This window comes from Nerophis ophidion, linkage group LG19 (assembly GCF_033978795.1).
Source record: "Nerophis ophidion isolate RoL-2023_Sa linkage group LG19, RoL_Noph_v1.0, whole genome shotgun sequence".
NCBI lineage: Eukaryota > Metazoa > Chordata > Actinopteri > Syngnathiformes > Syngnathidae > Nerophis > Nerophis ophidion.
Window position 1 is genome coordinate 10130717 of NC_084629.1, and position 22335 is coordinate 10153051.

Sequence of the window (22335 nt, forward strand, 5' to 3'; positions counted from 1 at the left end):
TGTCAGAGTTAGTTTGTGACGAACCCCAAGATGCAGAGAAGGAGGCAGGCATTGAGTGAGAAAACATGATTTAATCTTTAACACGAAAATAAAACCCAACAAAGGGTACAACAAAAAGCGCGGATAACAAACTTGGCTATGGACAAACAAACTTGGAAGCAGGGAACAAACCGCTACTAAATATATCTTACCGCAAAGCTGCATTGACACGACACGACAGGAACGACAATACATGACAATAATCCAGCACAGCCTGGAGGAGAAAACAGGTCAAAATAGGAGCGGGCTGTTTGACACCAGGTGTGGCCAGGTGCCAATCAGCCACAGCTGAGGGGACACAGCACTCAGGGAGAAAGACAGGAAACCAACAAAGTAAGAGCGCTAACAGGAAACACTACACACACACTGAGGAAACAAAGACAAATGCAGAGGAAAAACTAAACTAAAACATAGTCAAACTGTCAGGAACAAGCCTGACACCAAGTGGACCGGACTGGTAAAATCACAGCACGATAACTTAAAAATAGATAATAATAAATGTAATTTCGTAGCGTCTTTCAGGAAACTCAAGGTCGCTTTACAAAAATATAAAATACAATAAAACCAAAGGCATATAAATTCATCCATCATCTTCCGCTTATCCGAGGTCGGGTCGCGGGGGCAGCAGCCTAAGCAGGGAAGCCCAGACTTCCCTATCTCCAGCCACTTCATCTAGCTCTTCCCGGGGGATCCCGAGGCGTTCCCAGGCCAGCCGGGAGACATAGTCTTCCCAACATGTCCTGGGTCTTCCCCGTGGCCTCCCACCAGCTGGACGTGCCCTAAACACCTCCCTAGGGAGGCGTTCGGGTGGCATCCTGACCAGATGCCCGAACCACCTCATCTGGCTCCTCTCGATGTGGAGGAGACCACCTTACCACCTTACCGTGGTAGAGGAGTTTGCGTGTCCCAATGATCCTAGGAGCTATGTTGTCTGGGGGCTTTCATGCCCCCTGGTAGGGTCTCCCAAGACAAACAGGTCCTAGGTGAGTGATCAGACAAAGAGCAGCTCAAAGACTTCTATGGAATTACAACAAAATGAACTCAGATTTCCCTCGCCCGGACGCGGGTCACCGGGGCCCGGCTCTGGAGCCAGGCCCGGAGTTGGGGCACGATGGCGAGCGCCTGTCCCCATGGGGCCCGGCCGGGCACAGCCCGAAGAGGCAACGTGGGTCATCCCTCCAATGGGCTCACCACCCATAGCAGGGGCCATAGAGGTCGGGTGCATTGTGAGCTGGGCGGCAGCCGAAGGCAGGGCACTTAGCGGTCCGATCCTCGGCTACAGAAGGCATATAAATAAACTACAAAATAGAATAAAAATAAGGCAAGAGTATTTAATGAGTTAGACCAGTGGTTCTCAATCTTTTTTCGGTGATGTACCCCCTGTGAACATTTTTTTAAATTCAAGTACCCCCTAATCAGAGCATTTTTGGTTGGAAAAAAAAGAGATAAAGGAGTAAAATACAGCACTATGTCATCAGTTTCTGATTTATTAAATTGTATAGCAAAATATTGCTCATTTGTAGTTGTCTTTCTTGAACTATTTGGAAGAAAATATATAATATATAAAATATATAATATATAAAAATATATAAAAAGATTTCTACACATAGAAGTAACCATCAACTTAACGTGCCCTCTTTGGGGATTGTGATAGAGATTCATCTGGGTTCATGAACTCAATTATAAACATTTCTCCACAAAAAAAATAAATCTTTAACATCAATATTTATGGAACATTTTCACAAAAAAATCTAGCTGTCAACACTCAATATTGCATTGTTGTATTTTTTTTTCACAGTTTATGAACTTACATTCCTATTTTGTTGAAGTATTATTCAATAAATATATTTATAAAGGATTTTGGAATTGTTGCTATTTTTAGAATATTTAAAAAAAAATCTCACGTACCCCTTGGCATATCTCCAAGTACCCCCAGGGGTACGCGTACCCCCATTTGAGAACCACTGAGTAGGCAGACCGGAACAGGTGTGTTTTGAGTTTAGATTTGAAGGTGGGCAGAGAGTCGCAGTTGCGGAGGTCAGGGCGGTGGTAGATTGTTCCAGAGTTGGGGTGCAGAGCGACTGAAGGTTCTGCCCCCCCATAGTGATGAGGTGGGCAGTGGGCACATAGAGGTGGATGGGGGATGAGGATAATAACTGAGGGATGGATAAAGACAACTTCATATTGTTTTCTTTGTTTAGAAATAGGACAAGCACATTATGAAAATGTACAAATCATATTGTTGTTGTTGGGTTTTTTTTTACACTTACATATTGCGGTTAATAGTATCCTATGTTTATTTGTCGTCATTTATACTTTTTGAACAAATTATGTGATAATCAGTCAACTAATTAATGTTAAATTTCAACCTATCAAGACAAAAAAAAATATCAAATTTAAATTACACTATGTTATTTATGTAGTTTGCTAATTTTCTTCGACTGGTGCACCGACATGTGGTTTATTTGGGCTTCACGGTGGCAGAGGGGTTAGTGCGTCTGCCTCACAATACGAAGGTCCTGCAGTCCTGGGTTCAAATCCAGGCTCGGGATCTTTCTGTGTGGAGTTTGCATGTTCTCCCCGTGAATGCGTGGGTTCCCTCCGGGTACTCCGGCTTCCTCCCACTTCCAAAGACATGCACCTGAGGATAGGTTGATTGGCAACACTAAATTGGCCCTAGTGTTTGAATGTGAGTGTAAATGTTGTCTGTCTATTTGTGTTGGCCCTGCGATGAGGTGGGGACCTGTCCAGGGTGTACCCCGCTTTCCGCCCGATTGTAGCTGAGATAGGCGCCAGCACCCCCCGCGACCCCAAAAGGGAATAAGCGGTAGAAAATGGATGGATGGATACATAATCTACAAAGATACAAAGAATTGCTATGGCGACATCTAGTGGGCACATTTAGAACAGCAATTTATTTCATTCCAAAAATAATAGTTTTTTTTTTATACTTAACAAATTCATCCCGCGGGCCGGATAAAATCTGATCCGTAGGTTTGACACCCCTGCATTACACTCAGGTAAAGTGTGATCTGCTGTGTCTCCAACGCACTCTGCCGGGACACAACAGCAAGGATTCACTCCAGCAGCTTCCAATCCCACTTTCATTACCGTAACTTATTGTCTTGCCAATCCACTCGGGAGCCCGCTTGACCAACCCGCACTCCCGCCATCTTTCCTGTCTGTGAGCGCCGATTCAGGCTAACCAGCTCGGCGTTCACACCCGAGCACCCCTCAGCCCCCCCGAGCAGCCTCCTTGATAAACTGAAACATTTTCGGCTCAGTGTTGCCATCTCCACCAAGAAAATTGAAATCTGCAACCGATGCGAGTTGTATTGAAATGGAATGAAATATTTTCCATACATGCGTATTATTTTGTTCGTCCTCTTAGCTATTCGGCTTTAATTAAAATCCCCCAATCCATCTTCGGATTCTTTCAAAAAGTCCACAAAGTCCCGCAAACGCAAATCCCAGCAAGACGTCCCGTTTTTTATCTTTTGATCCTTTCAGCAAGGAAACCCAGAGATTAACACGTGCTACGCTCTTTTTTTATTAAAAATCTACATGCATGAATTTAGAGGATGTCAAAGGAGCGATTACAATGGGATCAAATCTAATTTAAACTGTCTCCTGACAACCTTGAAGTCCTGATGTCGAAGAAGAAATGTTGTATTTTTTTCACACTTAGATTCATATCGCAGCTATTCTATCTATTTAGGAAACATGTACTTTTAATTAGTTTTATGGGAAAAAATGTGGTTCTCTAACTACGGGGTTCCTGATACAACTTTGTCAATTTCGATACAATGCCAATGGAGCCTTGATAAGTGACCGCTACTGATATTACATACTTTTACTACGTTTATACGTATGTATTCCTATTTGAACAATACAGCAGTCTGAAACATGACATTTGCCAATAGTCATAGTTGAATATTACTTACAGTCACGGTCTCCATGGCGGAAGCGTATTGGAAAGTATCTAGTAAAAAACGTATTCGCATCATTCAAATTACTGCGTATTGAGCTTAACGAATTATTGTGGCTACTATTTCAATTGAACTTCATTCTAGAGGGTTAATAATAAATAAGTTAGGCTTCTTCATACCTACCATTGTTCTCTGTTCGAGTCATTTCACGTTATTTGCCTGCATTTTCAAAAAATGTAAAATACAAACCCCGTGGAAAGAATTCCACTTTCAAAGCTTCAACAATTAGTTTCCTCAGTTCCCAAACGTTTATTGAGTGTTGTTAAAAGAAAAGGTGACGTAACACAGTGGTGAACATGCCCTTTCCCAACTACTTGTTCACGTATTGCTGGCATCAAATTCTAAAGTTAATAAATATTTGCAAAAAAAAAAAAATGTTTATCAGTTTAAACATCAAATATGTTTTCTTTGTAGCATATTCAACCGAATATGGGTTGAAAATGATTTGCAAATCATTGTATTCCGTTTATATTTACATATAACACAATTTCCCAACTCATATGGAAACGGGGTTTGTATGTCTAGCTTGTGTGCTTCGCTGTTGTGTAGCTACAAGCTTTCCAGTAACCAGTCCTATGGCCTCTAAGGCTACGTTTTGTAAATGACGACTAAAATACAAGAAAGGTGTGTTTATTGGAGGAAATGTACATGTTAACTGGTTGTCGAGCTCTGCAAATGTAAATACACTGCAAGACTGCTTTTATGGGAGCGAATATCGGAAAATTTAGATGCAAGCCCATTGAATCCAATACTTGTTTTTTTGCTGATATCGGATTGATATCCGATAGCAATATCGGATAAGGACATCCCTATCTTAAACCACTTAGGTCGGCTCCATACTAAAAAAAACTACAGTACTTGCTTGCCTTTTGGCACTACATTTCTCCAAACGACAACATACTACATAAACCATACAGAAAACAAAGTCTACATGGTAAAATGTATACACCTTAACAGGTTTAACTAGTTGGCAGTACTAGTTATAGAGTAGGTCAACAGTACTTATTTCGTTCCTCACAAATATTGCAGAATCACTTCTTACCGGAAAGAATGAAACCTCAAAGCTGCGCTTGCTTAATTGTGTCTTTGTCAGGGGTATTTGGTGTCGAACCCCAAGATGCAGAGATGGAGGCAGGCATGGAGTGAGCAAACATTATTTTACTATAAATACTAAGACAAACAAAGGATTCAAACCAAAAGCGCGCACGTGGGCGGATAAAAAACAAAAGGCATTTAGCATAGAAGCTAACAAGAAACAAAAAGAAACTTTAGCATGGAAGCTAGAGGATAACAAACAGAAAAACTGGAAATAGCTATGGCTAACAAAAACAGCTTACCGCTACGACGACCAGGACAAGATGTAGCACGACAGGTAATAGCTGAAATCAAAACGACACGACAAGAGGGACAATACAATACAATGATCCAGCAACTGACACAAGACGAAGAGGGTACAAATAGGAGCGGGCTGATTGGCAACTGGTGTGACCAGGTGCCAATCAGCCGCAGCTGACAAAATAAGAGCACTAGACAGGAACTAAAGACAGGAGATACTAAACACAGAGGAAACAGACAAATGCAGAGGAAAACTAAAACATAGACAAACTGTCAGGGGAAAGCCTGACAGTCTTTGGACCAAGGGCTGTACTCCCTCACACAGTAGAGAAAGAACAAAAAAAAAAAAAAACTTTGCAATAAGAATGACTGTATTTTCTCAAATAGTCCCTAAAAAATGTGTTGTGACTTAACTGCAGACAGTACAAGGCGTCTATTTGCGGTAGGGTGGAGCTAGACGTTGGTTGGTTGACTGGTCTGAAAGAGAGTCTGCAGTAGTTTATCGGGTTTCCAATCACTTCAGGTAAAGGTTGAACTAACTTTTACGTTCTTGTTTCTTAAGCACTAATAATCATTGGCACTTGCTGCACGGCCGTGAGACCATGTTGATACAGTATCTATTTAGTAGGAGATGGTCTCCTGCTGGCTCCACTATGGACGGGACTCTCGCTATTATGTTAGATCCACTATGGACTGGACTCTCACTATTAGGTTGGATCCATTATGGACTGGAATTGCACAATATCATGTTAGACCCTCTTGACATCCATTGCTTTCGGTCCCCCCTGGGGTGGGGGGTTGCCCACATATGCGGTTCCCTCCAAGGTTTCTCATAGTCATTGTCATCGACGTCCCACTGGAGTCAGTTTTTCCTTGCCCTTATGTGGGCTCTGTACCGTGGATGTCGTTTTGGCTTGTGCAGCCCTTCGAGACACTTGTGATTTAGGGCTGTATAAATAAACATTGATTGATTGATTGATGTCCGATAATGGCTATTTTCCCGATATTCCAATATTGTCCAACTCTTAATTACCGATTCCGATATCAACCGATACCGATATATACCGTCGTGAAATTACCACATTATTCTGCCTAATTTTTTTGTGATGCCCCGCTGGATGCATTAAACAATGTAACAAGGTTTTCCAAAATAAATCAACTCAAGTTATGGAAAAAAATGCCAACCTGGCGCTGTCATATTTATTATCAAAGTCACAAAGTGCATTATTTTTTTCAACACGCCTCAAAACAGCAGCTTGGAATTTGGGACATGCTCTCCCTGAGAGCATGAGGAGGTTGAGGTGGGCGTGTTTGAAGCGGGGTCTGTATATTATAGCGTCCCGTAAGAGTTAGTGCTGCAAAGGGTTCTGGGTATTTGTTCTGTTGTGTTTATGTTGTATTACGGTGTATATGTTCTCCCGAAATGTGTTCGTCATTCTTGATTCGTGTGGGTTCACAGTGTGACGCATATTTGTAACAGTGTTAAAGTTGTTTATACGGCCACCCACAGTGTGACCTGTATGGCTGTTGACCAAGTATGCTTGCATTCACTTGTGTGTGTGAAAAACCATAGATATTATGTGATTGGGCCGGCACGCAAAAGCAGAAGGCACGCCTCTAATATTGTTGTCTGGGTGGAAATCGGGAGAAATTCCGGAGAATGGTTGCCCCGGGATAATTTCGGGAGGGGCACTGAAATTCGGGAGTCCACCGGGAAAATCGGGAGGGTTGGCAAATATGACCGGGAGACGCAACTGCTCTGTACTTCTCCCTACGTCCGTGTACCACTCTGTACAGCGATGTTTTGAAAAGACATGGATTTTACTTTTTGAAACCGATACCGATAATTTCCGATATTCCATTTTAAAGCATTTATCGGCCGATAATATCGGCAGTCCGATATTAGCGGAAATCTTTAGTAATTAGTATGTTGTATGTGCTATTGTTGACTTTAGTCATCTGTTTCCAGTTCAGTCTACACGACGGATAGAGGATTTAAGGGAATTTGTGTTACTTGTTTCTCTGGTAAATTTCTGAGGGGGAAAAATGGTGCGTCTGTTTGGGAAGTCGATGACACACCTGTCAACTAATTGAAATATGCTGTATATTTGAGCAGAAACCACAGTATAAAGAAATACAGCAAGGTAAATTATCACCAAAGCTGTGTTGACCTGAATATTAGATAACCGTCTTTCTAGACCTGTTTTTGGGGGAAAAAACTATTTTAAGGACAACATGTTACCATGTTTTCAATGTCAATAACATAGATTGTAATAAAATATGTATTTTTACTGGTATGTGTGAGTGAGGGCCGCACGGTGGAATGGGAGTTTGTGCATGTGCCGCACAATACAAAGGTCCCGGGTTCAATCCCTGGGCTCTGGGTTTTTCACAATACGAAGGTCCTGGGTTCGATCCCTGGGCTTGGGCTCTTTCTGTGTGGAGTTTGCATGTTCTCCCCGTGACTCCGGCTTCCTGTACCTCCAAAGACATGCACCTGGGGATAGTTTGATTGGCAACACTAAATTGACCCTAGTGTGTGAATGTCATCTGTCTATCTGTGTTGGCCCTGCAATGAGGTGGCGACTTGTCCAGGGGGTAACCCGTCTACCGCCCGAATGCAGCTGAGATAGGCTCCAGCTCCCCCCGTTACCCCGAAAAGGAACAAATGGTAAAAAATGGATGGATGTGTGAGTAACTGTGGGTGTCTTTTTCAGATTTCTTTGGGAGGGCTACGGTCTTACATTTGGGTCAATATGCTTATTTCACAGTTGAACACTACCTATTATCAGAATGTTTGGCATTTTGTTTCTAGTCTAACTCAAAATGTAAATACCGTATTTTTCGGACTATAAGTCGCAGTTTTTTTCATAGTTTGGCCAGGAGTGCGACTTATACTCAGGAGCGACTTATGTTTGAAATTATTAACACATTATAGTAAAATATCAAATAATATTATTTAGCTCATTCACGTAAGAGACTAGACGTATAAGATTTCATGGGATTTATCGATTAGGAGTGACAGATTGTTTGGTAAATGTATAGCATGTTTTATATGTTATAGTTATTTGAATGACTCTTACCATAATATGTTACGTTAACATAGCAGGCACCTTCTCAGTTGGTTATTTAGGCCTCATATAACGTACACTTATTCAGCCTGTTGTTCACTATTCTTTATTTTAAATTGCCTTTCAAATGTCTATTCTTGATGTTGGGTTTTATCAATCAATCAATCAATGTTTACTTATATAGCCCTAAATCACTAGTGTCTCAAAGGGCTGCACAAACCACTACGACATCCTCGGTAGGCCCACATAAGGGCAAGGAAAACTCACACCCAGTGGCACATCAGTGACAATAATGACCCAGTGGGACGTCGGTGACAATGATGACTATGAGAACCTTGGAGAGGAGGAAAGCAATGGATGTCGAGCGGGTCTAACATGATACTGTGAAAGTTCAATCCATAATGGATCCAACACAGTCGCGAGAGTCCAGTCCAAAGCGGATCCAACACAGCAGCGAGAGTCCCGTTCACAGCGGACTATGTATGTGTATGTATGTGTATGTATATGTATGTATGTATGTGTATGTATATGTATGTATGTATGTGTATGTGTGTATGTATGTATGTGTGCATGTATGTGTGTGTGTATGTATGTATGTATGTAAGTTCAATCCATAACGGATCCAACACAGTCGCGAGAGTCCAGTCCAAAGCGGATCCAACACAGCAGCGAGAGTCCCGTTCACAGCGGAGCCAGCAGGAAACCATCCCAAGCGGAGGCGGATCAGCAGCGCAGAGATGTCCCCAGCCGATACACATTTCCCCCAAAAATGCGACTTATACTCCAGTGCAACTAATGTATGTTTTTTTCCTTCTTTATTATGCATTTTCGCCAGGTGCGACTTATACTCCGGAGCGATTTATACTCTTAAAAATACGGTATAAATTTATTTTATTTTTACCTTATACTGTAAAGGACGTTCCCGTTCTTAAAGATCCTCAGCAGCTTGTTGTCCGTGGTGACGTCGTGAAAGTTGGCGCCCTTCTCGTTGGCAAAGAAGAGGTCGGGCTTCCATATGGAATCCAACATGGATGGGTCCAAGTCCAGGGAGGAGTCTGGGTATTTGCTGTACGCCAAGCGGGGGTCATTCCACTTCTGTCGCAGGAAGATATTCACTCTGTAATCCTGCAGACAGGAACAAGCGGCTTTGCATATTTTGTGGCAGTGATTGGACTCGTGAAACAGCACACGCTGGTGACACGAAGCATTGTCTTTTTTTTAATACAATCTCATCTTTTGTAGCATGGAAATTGGATTAAAAAAACGGCATTATTCGAAACCATAACAGAACAGTGTGTAGTCCCCGCGATGCGTTCATTGGTGAATTGTCCGAAAATTGTCCGAACGGATCAATTAGTATGCTGTTTAACCTTGGATTTAGTGTTATTCCAAATCAAAAGGGTTTGTGTCTTGATAAATAGGAATGAGCTCTGAAGTTTTGAAGATCTATTTGTATTGATTGATAGGTCTAGCGACTAAAATCAAAGCTTGTTTGAGCATTAGCTCCACTGGGCAATCCGAGGCATGTATCGGTTGAAATCAATAACATTGACCAACACTGCAAAAAAATGTAAAGATCTGTCAAAACTGTGCCTAATCGACCTATGAGAAGCTTTGCACAGTACGTTCTGATATTTGACCTCAACTACCTTCGCTTTCTTTTAAAATCAATTGTGTTGTGTGGACCCAGAGGCTATAATGTCTGAACATGTCTACTATGTACCTATTCACATAGACGTTTGACCTCTTCTTCTCAAGGGGCAATACGGTTGTTAGTGTATAGATTTACGTGTCCTTTAAAAAAAAAAAGAGTGAAACCATTTTGGACAATAATGTCTGTGCGTTGAGTAATTTACGGTAAATAGTCAATATTGCTATTCAAGCCATAGCTATTCAACCAGAGGCCAAATCTGGTCCAAGAATGACCCGTAGTTTGGGTCAAAACTTGAGGGACAAACATATTAGCAGCCAGTTCCTACAAACAATGGTGTGCTCCTGTTGTACAAAGTAGGGATTCTTAACTTTTTTGACCTTGGAGCCCCACTGAAAAGATAACACGCGCACTAAATTGGTTTGATTTCTCAAATATTAGGTTTTTTTATTTTCACACCTACGTGTGAAGTCCAAGTGTCCATGCACTCTCTCTCATGTGACTATTGATTATATGCCATGTGTCTCTCTTCTCTAATGGCTATTAGAGACTGAATAAGTAATGTTACTCTTAATTTTAACTGAAAAGATAACACGCGCACTAAATTGGTCTGATTCCTCAAATATTCTTTTTTTTTATTTTCACACCTACGTGTGAAGTCCAAGTGTCCATGCACTCTCTCTCATGTGACTATTGATTATATGCCATGTGTCTCCCGTCTCAAATGGCTATTAGAGACTGAATAAGTAATGTTACTCTTAATTTTAACTGAAAAGATAACACGCGCACTAAATTGGTCTGATTCCTCAAATATTCTTTTTTTTTATTTTCACACCTACGTGTGAAGTCCAAGTGTCCATGCACTCTCTCTCATGTGACTATTGATTATACGCCATGTGTCTCCAGTCTCTAATGGCTATTAGAGACTGAATAAGTAATGTTACTCTTAATTTTAACTGTGTCCAATAATTATATCTAACCTACCTACAGTTTGACAGGGTAAACATTGTCAGGTGATATGAAACCATCACACGGACTGTTATCAAGGCTGAACAAATATAAATACTATTCAAATATACTGCAGAAGAAGGGACTTGTAAAAACTGTTGAAAAATGAATGTTCATACAATCACGCAGTGCTATAATATATCCATTTTAACTAAATTAGAAATAATAATATATGTTTTTTTAAATACTTTGTGTGCAAATGAAAATACAGATTCACCCCTTTTATTCATCATTTTTAAGGAACTTTTCAATAACTTTAGCGCCAGACTTCTTCTGTTTGTTTGAGATTGTGATTACTGCCACAAGTGGTGGAAAAGTGGTTTACAATTGAGTACCACGGTAAGGACCATGGCTAAGAAACACATATTTCTGGACGACCCTGTAGGGCAGTGGTTATCAAATGGGGGTACGTGTACCCCTGGGGTACTTGAAGGTATGCCAAGGGGTACGTGAGATTATTTAAAAATATTGTAAAAATAGCAACAATTCAAACATCCTTTATAAATATATTTATTGAACAATACTTTAACAAAATATGAATGTAAATTCTTAAACTGTGAAAAAAAAATGCAACAATGCAATTATCAGTGTTTACAGCTAGATTGTTTGCAGACATGTTCCATAAATATTGATGTTAAAGATTTATTTTTTTGTGAAGAAATGTTTAGAATTAAGTTCATGAATCCAGATGGATCTCTATTACAATCCCCAAAGAGGGCACTTTAAGTTGATGATTAGTTCTATGTGTAGAAATCTTTATTTATAAGTGAATCACTTGTTTATTTTTCAACAAGTTTTTAGTTATTTTTATATCTTTTTTTCCAAATAGTTCAAGAAGGACCACTACAAATGAGCAATATTTTGCACTTTTATACAATTTAATAAATCAGAAACAGATGACATAGTGCTGTATTTTAATTATTTATCTCTTTTTCAACCAAAAATGCTTAGCTCTAATTAGGGGGTACTTGAATTTAAAAAAATGTTCACAGGGGTACATCACTGAAAAAAGGTTGAGAACCACTGCTCTAGGGGACACTCGTTGCCCAAGATTGGCCTAATGTTAAGAAACACTGATAAAGAAGAACATGGTCAACTGAAGACATTGGCAGATGCTGCCATTTACATTTTAACCTTGCTAGCAAACATAAAAAAACAAACCTGTGATTTATATAACTAAGGCATTCCTCAAAGCACCACGTCAAGTCCTTTATATTTTTAGCACTTTAATTGTTTTTCGTAATGTGATTTCTTGTTGTTGCTGTGGTTTGTTTACTTCAGATGCAGTCAGTAGTCATTTGTGTAACGTTTTTAGTTATACTAGGTGTTACTCAAGGTTCCATTTTAGGTCTCGTCTTTTTAATCATTTGGGATATTCTGTTGATGGCTAGTGAGTTCAATTAAAAAAAAAATTTTTTGCAGCAGATTCCTAAAAATACTGGTGTGCTGCCATAGATATGATCTCAAACTTTTTTGCAGAAGGTCTTTGAAAACAGCAGAGCGCTCCTGCAACTTCGATAAAATAAATAAAACAAAATCAAATTCAGACTGTAGAGGACGCCGATTTTTCGGACTAAACAAAATAAGAATAACAGTGAAGAGAGAAGTCTGGCCCCTACGGTTCATAGATTTCTGGAAATGTGGGCCCCTAATCAACTTAGTCGGATATCTCTGCTCCTAAACGACTACTATAAAGTATATCCAAATAGCATTTTTACATTGTTGCCCCTACGCCGTAAAAAAAAAAATCAGTAAATATCAATAGCATGAGTCACTTCGCGGGAGACTTCAACAATGCATCTTTTTTTTATTTTACACTTTGGATATGAAGAAAGCACGAAACAAATTCTCACATGCTAACATTCCATCACAACAGCGATAACACATGAACAAACACAAGCAGCCCTTCAATGTAATTATGAGTAATATATATATATATATATATATATATATATATATATAATATATATTATATATGTGTGTATGAACAATTTCCCTTGTGGATCATTACAGTTTGTCAAAGTCTAATATATATATATATATATATATATATATATATATATACATATATATATATATATATATATATATATATATATATATATAGACACACACACAGTGGGGCAAAAAAGTATTTAGTCAGCCACCGATTGTGCAAGTTCTCCCACTTAAAATTATGGCAAAGGTCTGTAATTTTCATCATAGGTACACTTCAACTGTGAGAGACATAATGTGAAAAATAAATCCAGGAATTCAGATTGTAGCAATTTTAAAGAATTTATTTGTAAATTATGGTGGAAAATAAGTATTTGGTCAACCATTCAAAGCTGTCACTGATGGAAGGAGGTTTTGGCTCAAAATCTCACGATACATGGCCCCATTCATTCTTTCTTTAACACGGATCAATCGTCCTGTCCCCTTAGCAGAAAAACAGCCCCAAAGCATGATGTTTCCACCCCCATGCTTCACAATAGGTGTGGTGTTCTTGGGATGCAACTCAGCATTCTTCTTCCTCCAAACACGACGAGTTGAGTTTATATCAAAATGGATACATGGATGATACAGCAGAGGATTGGGAGAATGTCATGTGGTCAGATGAAACCAAAATAGAACTTTTTGGTATAAACTCAGCTCATCGTGTTTGGAGGAAGAAGAATACTGAGTTGCATCCCAAGAACACCATACCTACTGTGAAGCATGGTGGTGGAATCATCATGCATTGGGGCTGTTTTTCTGCTAAAGGGACAGGACGATTGATCCGTGTTAAGGAGAGAATGAATGGGGCCATGTATCGTGAGATTTTGAGCCAAAACCTCCTTCCAGCAGTGAGAGCTTTGAATGGTTGACCAAATACTTATTTTCCACCATAATTTACAAATAAATTATTTAAAATTCCTACAATGTGAATTCCTGGATTTTTTTTCCACATTCTGTCTCTCACAGTTGAAGTGTACCTATGATGAAAATTACAGACCTGTGTCATCATTTTAAGTGGGAGAACTTGCACAATCGGTGGCTTTTGCCCCCCTGTATATATATATATATATATATATATATATATATATATATATATATATATATATATATATAAAATGTCTGTATATGTATGTATGTATGTATGTATGTATATATGTGTACATATATAGTAATTATACGGAGAAGGAGAAACACAAATGAATCTGCATCATGTAATAGTGTTTGGCAAATATTTTATACGATTTTAAAGTGGCGGGGCAGCAACTTTTCTCATTAACTGCAAACATGTAGGAATAATAGAAAGCAAGCGATGTGTTTATTAGATACGGCGAGCTGCTCGGAGCAATCCGTGTGTCACCCGCCATGACGAACTATTATGCTGTTTGACATTTCATCAGCATGTTGGCGCCTGCGTATGTTTACAGCCGTGTCTAAATCCATGTAATTGCCAACCCGGCCGCAAATCAACATCTTCTATTCCGACGATCTAAGTGGTGATTATCAGCTATTATGACGCCTTTGATGGTTGCGTTGCAGAGCAGCCTCACAGGGGGTTTGTTTTTGTATTTTTATCCCCTCAGCAGCGGGGTATTTTAGCAATGTCAGCGCTTCTGGAAAGCTGAAAAATCCCTCCCCAACCCCCCGCTGTTATTGGCTAAATTTGAGCTGATTTACCAGCTGGGATTGACTGTATGAATTATTAACTTGGATTATTACAAAGAAGTGAGAGCTGAAAGCAAAATGTTTCATTTATATTCTCTGCACGATCTACCATTAGACTCTTTTTATGGCTAGAAAAATAATTTTTTTTAACAACAATTTTAACATTTAACGGTCATAAGTGTAAAACTAAGTTGGCCACTGTTACTATTAGTACAAAATCAATGTATCATTAGGAATGCGAGTTTTACAGCGACTCACATTCCGATTCGATTACGATTCTTGCCGTGACCATTGGATTCAGTTTTGGTTCAACACGATTCTCCATTCAAATCAACTCTCGCAATACTTGTACATTATTTGGTATAAAAAATTATAATAAACCTTTTTAAAACAGGTTACAGGTTACAAAACCCCCTCTTGGCTGTTGACGTATACGTGGAGTAAGTAAGCTTGTTAGTTAAAAATCAATTTGTGAATGGAATTAATGATAATTGGGATGTTTTCCTGCTGGCTCCGCTGTGAACGGGACTCTCGCTGCTGTGTCGGATCCGCTTTGGACTGGACTCTCGCGACTGTGTTGGATCCATTATGGATTGAACTTTCACAGTATCATGTTAGACCCGCTTGACATCCATTGCTTTCCTCCTCTCCAAGGTTCTCATAGTCATCATTGTCACCGACGTCCCACTGGGTGTGAGTTTTCCTTGCCCTTATGTGGGCCTACCGAGGATGTCGTAGTGGTTTGTGTTGTGGTTTGTGCAGCCCTTTGAGACACTAGTGATTTAGGGCTATACTATTAAACATTGATTGATTGATTGATTATCTTTTTGAGATTAAAATTTGTTATTTTTCAACATCTTTATGCATCACAGCCTCAGCTCATTGTCATACAAGTGTAAAAATAAACATTGGTAATAGGAAAACATAAGAGAAATACAAAACCCTTCCTTAACTTGAATAATCCTGTAATTTTTCTTTGGTAAAATTAGAACTTTAGTTGAATACAAATATACCAATATTTTGGTGCTGGTGCCAAAATGTATTTTGATACATTTTTAAATAAAGGGGACCACAAAAAATTGCATTATTGGCTTTATTTTAACAAAAAATCTTAGGGTACATTAATGATACGCTTCTTATTGCAAGTTTGTCCTTAAATAAAATAGTGAACATACAAGACAACTTGTCTCTTATTAAGTAAGCAAACAAAGGCTCCTAATTAATCTGCTGACGTATGCAGTAACATATTGTGTCATTTTCCATTCTATTATTTTGTCAAAATTATTAAGGACAAGTGGTAGAAAATGAAGTATTAATCTTCTTGTCAATATCTGCTTACTTTCTCTTTTAACATGTTCTATCTACACTTCTGTTAAAATGTAATAATCACTTATTTTTCTGTTGTTTGATACTTTACATAAATTTTGGATGGTACCACAAATTTGGGTATCAATCCGATACCAAGTCGTTACAGGATCATAAATTGATCATATTCAAAGTCCTCGTGTCCAGGGACGTATTTCCTCAGTTTATAAACAATATACATTTTTTCAAAACCAAAAAAGATTTTGTGACGCTAAAAAATATCGATGTAATCATAGTAGTATTGACTAGATACTTGGTATCATTACAGTGGCCGTTAGGTGTAGATCCACCAATGGCGTTTGTTTACATTTTGACGGCGGTGAGCTACGGTGTGTAGTGAAACATTTTTAGCTATTTCTCGTCCTGCAGTGATGAAACTTGTAAGAAACGTACTTTAATTGTCGCCACGGAGGCGAGGATTAGTGATTTAGAAGTAGCTAAAACACTGCAGACTGCTGATGGACTTTAGCTGCTAGTGGGGGACTGCTACTTTTTAGAGGCGGTATAGTACCGAATATGATTCATTAGTATTGCGGCACTGTACCGTACAACCTTAATACAAACCTTGTTTCTCCCAGTCAATATTATTACCGTGAAATTAGGCAGAATTATTTTAATATTACGACTTTATTCTTATAAAATGAGAAGTGTTTTTCCCTCCAAATATTTCAGCCCAATCTCAATGTCCACCCTACTCAGTACCACTCGACCTCACCTACATCCTGGAAATGAAGCAACATGGGGTAGAGTTTTGTAATCTTCCATAAGAATTGGAACTTGCATTGTTCGAGCACGTAAGTTACATAGTTACGTTTGCATATATGTCCCACCTCGGGTTGTTCCAATACTAATATTTTGGTATCGGTACCAACATGCATATCAATACTTTTTGATACTTTTCAAATTAAATGGCTTTATATTCTTATGATACATTAAACATACATTTTTTATTACACTTGAACAATTTTAGAAGATTGGAATTAAAATTAAAAGGCATTAAATACACTGGGCTTAATTGTTACAACTTTGCATATTACATATAGCCTGCCATAATCTAGGATTAGGTTAGAATAGAAGAGAAAGCTTTATTGAAATTGTAGTAAATCTTTAATGAATCATGTTTGCCAATTTTGATCTGTGCTTTAAGACGAATACAATAATTAGTATTAAAGTACATCTTTAATGGATCATGTTTGCCAATTTTGATCTGTGCTTTAAGACAAATACAATAATCAGTATTAAGAGGCCTAATTAATACTAGAAACAACACTATGTCTAAAACTACGTAGATGAGAAATGCAGCAGGTAAAGCCCACATTGTTAAAGATAAAACACAAATTAAATAGTGGGAATTTGTTTTGAAACTTAGTCATTTCAATATACAGTTGCATTAGTTTACGTTACGTGGGCGGTTTGATTCCGCTAATAATTGGCAACAAGTCAACCAGCTGTGGGCATGTCTATGTATTTATAAGTGCAAAACAATTATTCTAGTTAATTTCAGAGGCAGTGTGGCTTGGCTGATAGATCGGCCGTGCCAGCAAAAATTACGAGTTTTACTTGTAAAGTTACAACTTTATTCTCATAAAAGTTATGTCCCCCTAATCTCATAAAAAAAAAAAAAAAATTTCTAATGTTAAAACCCTATTCTGTGGATATGACTTCATTCTGGTTTTATTATGGCTTTATTTTTTTCTTATATGTTTTTTCCTCTCCAGTAATATTATGAGTATTATTGTAATTCAGCAAGCACTATTCTCTGCATGATCCAACAACAGACTGTTTTATTAGCACAAAAAAAAAAACCTCCGGAAACTACAATGGAACCTCTAAGGTTGAACATAGGGTGATACAGTAATCTGATTAAAAATTCAGCGCACATTTTAACATTTACCTGACATACAAGTATAAAACAAGTTAAACTCTGGCAATAGGAAGCTCTCACACAAGAAAACCACTGTACAACTAATAACGAGGGTGTTATGTCCAGGGTCTAGAGCCGCATTTGGCTCTTTAACGTTGCCCGAGTGGCTCGCTGGACCTCCTTCAAAGATGTATGAAAATGCAAAAAGATGAAGAAATTTTTGTTTTTGTTTGTTGTAATATATTTTCTAAACATGACACAAACATTCCTAATTGTTAGGAATCTCGCAGTTTATGTTATACATGCTTCACTGATGAGAGTATTTGGTAAGCACTGTTTTGTCCTACTAAATTCAGCGATCCTTGAACTCACCGTAGTTTGTTATACATGCACAACTTTCTCCGCCGCTGCCACAGAAAGACGTGTTTTATGCCACTCCTTCTTCGTCTCATTTTGACAACCAAATGTTTTATGCTGTGCGTTAAGGTTGTACGGTATACAGTACCGCGATACTAATGAATCTTAGTCGGTACTATACCACATCGGAAAGGTACGTGGCTTCACCGGTCCAGAAGTTATCTCACCCTGTGAGAAGCCTCCTTTTAACTAATAATTTCCAATGTCGCAAAAATGTGTAGAATACAAATTAAAATACAACATTTCTGTCAATGGAGATTTGCGTCAGCCTTTGATAGTAGGCTAATATTGCTCATATAGACACTTGCATCATGTGTTGCCTTCATTATATAAGGCTTTCAATTTTTTGCGGCTCCAGACAGATTTTTTTTTTTGTATTGTTGGTCCAATATGGCTCTTTCAACATTTTGGGTTGCCGACCCCTGTTTTATGTGATGCATTTTAAAGCTCGCTGAACTGATGTCTTGTGTGATACCTTAACATTTTGTGTGATGTCATCAGAGGTGGGTAGTAACGCGCTACATTTACTCCGTTACATTTACTTGAGTAACTTTTGGGATAAATTGTACTTCTACAAGTAGTTTTTATGCAACATACTTTTACTTGAGTATATTTATAGAGAATAAACGCTACTTTTACTCCGTTCCATTTATCTACATTAAGCTCGCTACTCGCTACTTTTTTTTTATCGATCTATTAATGTTTGTTTTGCTTAATGACAGAGCTTCAAAGTAGAATCTACGCATGCCTGCGTTTCACCAATCACATGCAGTCACTGGTGACGTTGGACCAATCAAACAGAGCCAGGCGGTCACATGACCGTGATACGTAAAACCCAACTTAAACAAGTTGACAAACTAATTCGGGTGTTACCATTTAGTGGTCAATTGTACGGAATATGTACTGTACTGTGCAATCTAATAATAAGTTTCAATCAATCAATCAAAAGTGTAAAGGAAAAAATACACTTTTTATTTCAACCGTACTTCCCGTCAAAAGTCTAAAGACTGATCGCACAGTTCCTGTCTTCACAATAAAAGCGCCGCTCCATCGCGCCTGCGTTAACAAAATAAGAGTCTCCGAAAGCCAGCGCAAACAAGCTAGCAAGCTACGGAGTTCGCCGCCAATGTATTTCTTGTAAAGTGTATAAAAACGAATATGGAAGCTGGACAAATAAGATGCCTAAAACCAACGACTTTCATGTGGTATTAGACGGAAAGAGGAACTTTTTTTCTCCTCCATTTGAAAACGTGGACGTCTGATTCCAATCAATGCAAGTCATCAGAATCAGGTAATACACCAACTTATATTCTTGTCTTCATGAAAGATAGGAATCTATATGTTAAACATGCATGTATATTCATTAAAACACCTTCAACATGTGAACAAAAACGGCAAAATAAATAAATATAAATTATATACTGTATATATAAATATATATGATATGTGTGTGTATAAATGATTTGTGTGTGTATAAATGATATGTGTGTGTATGTATATGTATATATGAGGTAGATCACCTCGACTTGGTGATTTACTAAGTAATTGATAAACGTTGAAAAACTTATTGGGGTGTTACCGTTTAGTGGTCAATTGTACGGAATATGTACTGTACAATCTACTAATATAAGTTTTAATCAATCAATCAATCAATCAAATCAATGAATGCCTACTAAGGCTATGGTGCTGTTAAGTTATTGTGGCTCAATGTGCCATTGTTTTATTTTAATGTACTATTATTTAATATATATTATTGTTTTAGTTGCTTAAGAGATATTCCTGGCTCTGAATTTGCTCATTGCTATTTTTATGTTTTTGTGCATTATTTGTTGCCGTAATCAGGTTACTCATCAATTACTCAGTACTTGAGTAGTTTTTTCACAACATACTTTTTACTTTTACTCAAGTAAACATTTGGGTGACTACTCCTTACTTTTACTTGAGTAATAAATCCCTAAAGTAACAGTACTCTTACTTGAGTACAATTTCTGGCTACTCTACCCACCTCTGGATGTCATTGGGAATTGTCACAAGATGACGACAAAGGAAAAAAGAAAAAAAAAAAACGCTCAATTTATGTATAACAAAGAAGCATGATGAAGATTCATTCAGTCATTCTGAGCTCTCAACTCACCATTGTAGTTTCTGCTATAGAACCAAAGCTGTTGATAAATATGTTGCAGGTAACATTAACAGGCGGACCTGCAGGTTGAGGGACAAGACAGGACATTCACATGTTTGCACAGAAAAGCAGGCAAAACGCCGGAGGACTCACCATGGTCGTCTCCGTGACCGAGCCAAAACTGTTGATAAAAATATTGCAAGTAACGTTTACGGGGGGACCTGTGGAATGGAATGACAATGATGTGTTTGGGTGTGTTGGTTCACTTCCTGTTTAGTCACATTGATTTAATGAGACCTGCTCCCCAAATTCTGCCTTTACTGGGATAACTCAAATGCATGGTTGTGGCAGTAGATGACCACGACGTATCCCATTTGACATATCCTGGACCGTAAGTGGATGACAGCACAATTGTAGTTGCTCTACCTACACTGCATAAAGTCAGTGTTCAAAAAAAAGAAAAAAATGAGGGGTATTTTATTTGAACTAAGCAAAATTATCTGCCAATAGAACAAGAAAATTTGGCTTGTCAACACTTTCCAAAACAAATAAATTTAGCTAACCTCAATAAACCCCAAAATACCTTGAAATAAGTATATTCTCCCTAATAACAGTACTACTAAACGAGTACGTATTATCTATTGTTTCATTGAAAATAAAACTTTAAAGTCCATTTGGCTGTCATCTGTTTTAATTATGACACACAATTGTGTCAAAGTCAGGATTTTTTTTTTCATCCTTGAAATAAGAAGTTATTACTTTAAAATAGTAGTTTTATACGCATCAGTGTTGATGACAGAGCTTTGCGACGGTTGATATTCTAGTTTCAAGCATCCATCCATCCATTTTCTACCGCTTGTCTCTTTTGGGGTGGCTGGAGCCTATCTCAGCATGTTTTACTCAATATAGGTCATTTAATCTCAGCAACGAGCTCTAATATCTTACTGAGATCATTTAGGACCAAAACCCTTAAAACAAGTAAAACACCCTAACATGAAATCTGCCTAGAGAAGAATTATCTTATCAGACAGAAAATAGGCAAATATCACCCTTATTTGAGATATTTTATCTTACTTATGTTACGACTCGGAGTAAGGAGAGGACCCAGATGCAGAGAAGAAGTTAAAAAAAATCAAGCTTTTATTGTGAAACAACTTTTTACCTCCAATGGAAAAAGTTTTTCACAAGAATAATCAGCACGCGGAAAAATAATTCCGAGGATAAACATCTAACTTAAAATCACTACGCAAAAATAAGGAGGAATACTAATCTAAGGAAATTCTAACAAAAAAAGAATATTAATAGAATAAACGAAAAGCGCTTCAACAGGAGGAAAAAACACCAAAACGACCTATATATAAACACTAACTATAAATAAAAAAAAATCACTCAATCAATGAGGCAATAAATTCGAAATTTCAAAAAAAAACAACTCACCAATTAAGAAGACGAATGATAACCAAGGACGCTCAAAGGAGGAAAAAGTAAACTCAAAATTACAGCAAAAACTAGGTTAACTAGGAAAACAGGAGCAAGACAAGGAGCTAATCAAGGACATGGACATGGACGCTAGAAAGGCACGATAGACGAGACGATCTGGCAAAGGACAAACGGAGAAGTGAGCTTAAATAGGATGTGGGAGTGATGGTTAACAGGTGAAAACAATCAGGAATTAGGGATGACGTCAGACTGGTGACACAAGAGGAAGGGCCCGTGGTCTGAAACAAGAGGGTAGCTTTTCAAAATAAAACACGTAAATCACAAGACAGAAAAACCAAGACAAGACTTCCCTCACCTCGGTGTGACAACTAAGATTTCAGTTTTTGCAGAGCTGT

General features: G+C 38.3%; 1 protein-coding gene across 1 annotated transcript in view; it reads right to left on the minus strand.

Moving 5' to 3' along the window:
* LOC133537943 (glycine receptor subunit alpha-2-like) overlaps positions 1-22335 on the minus strand; it is a 59783-nt gene that overhangs the window by 11964 nt on the left and 25484 nt on the right. The window contains exons 3-4 of the mRNA XM_061879131.1: positions 20513-20580; positions 9336-9559 (exon numbers count right to left, since the gene is read on the minus strand). Coding sequence (XP_061735115.1) covers positions 9336-9559; positions 20513-20580 — 292 coding nt within the window. The remainder of the gene's footprint in view (positions 1-9335; positions 9560-20512; positions 20581-22335) is intronic.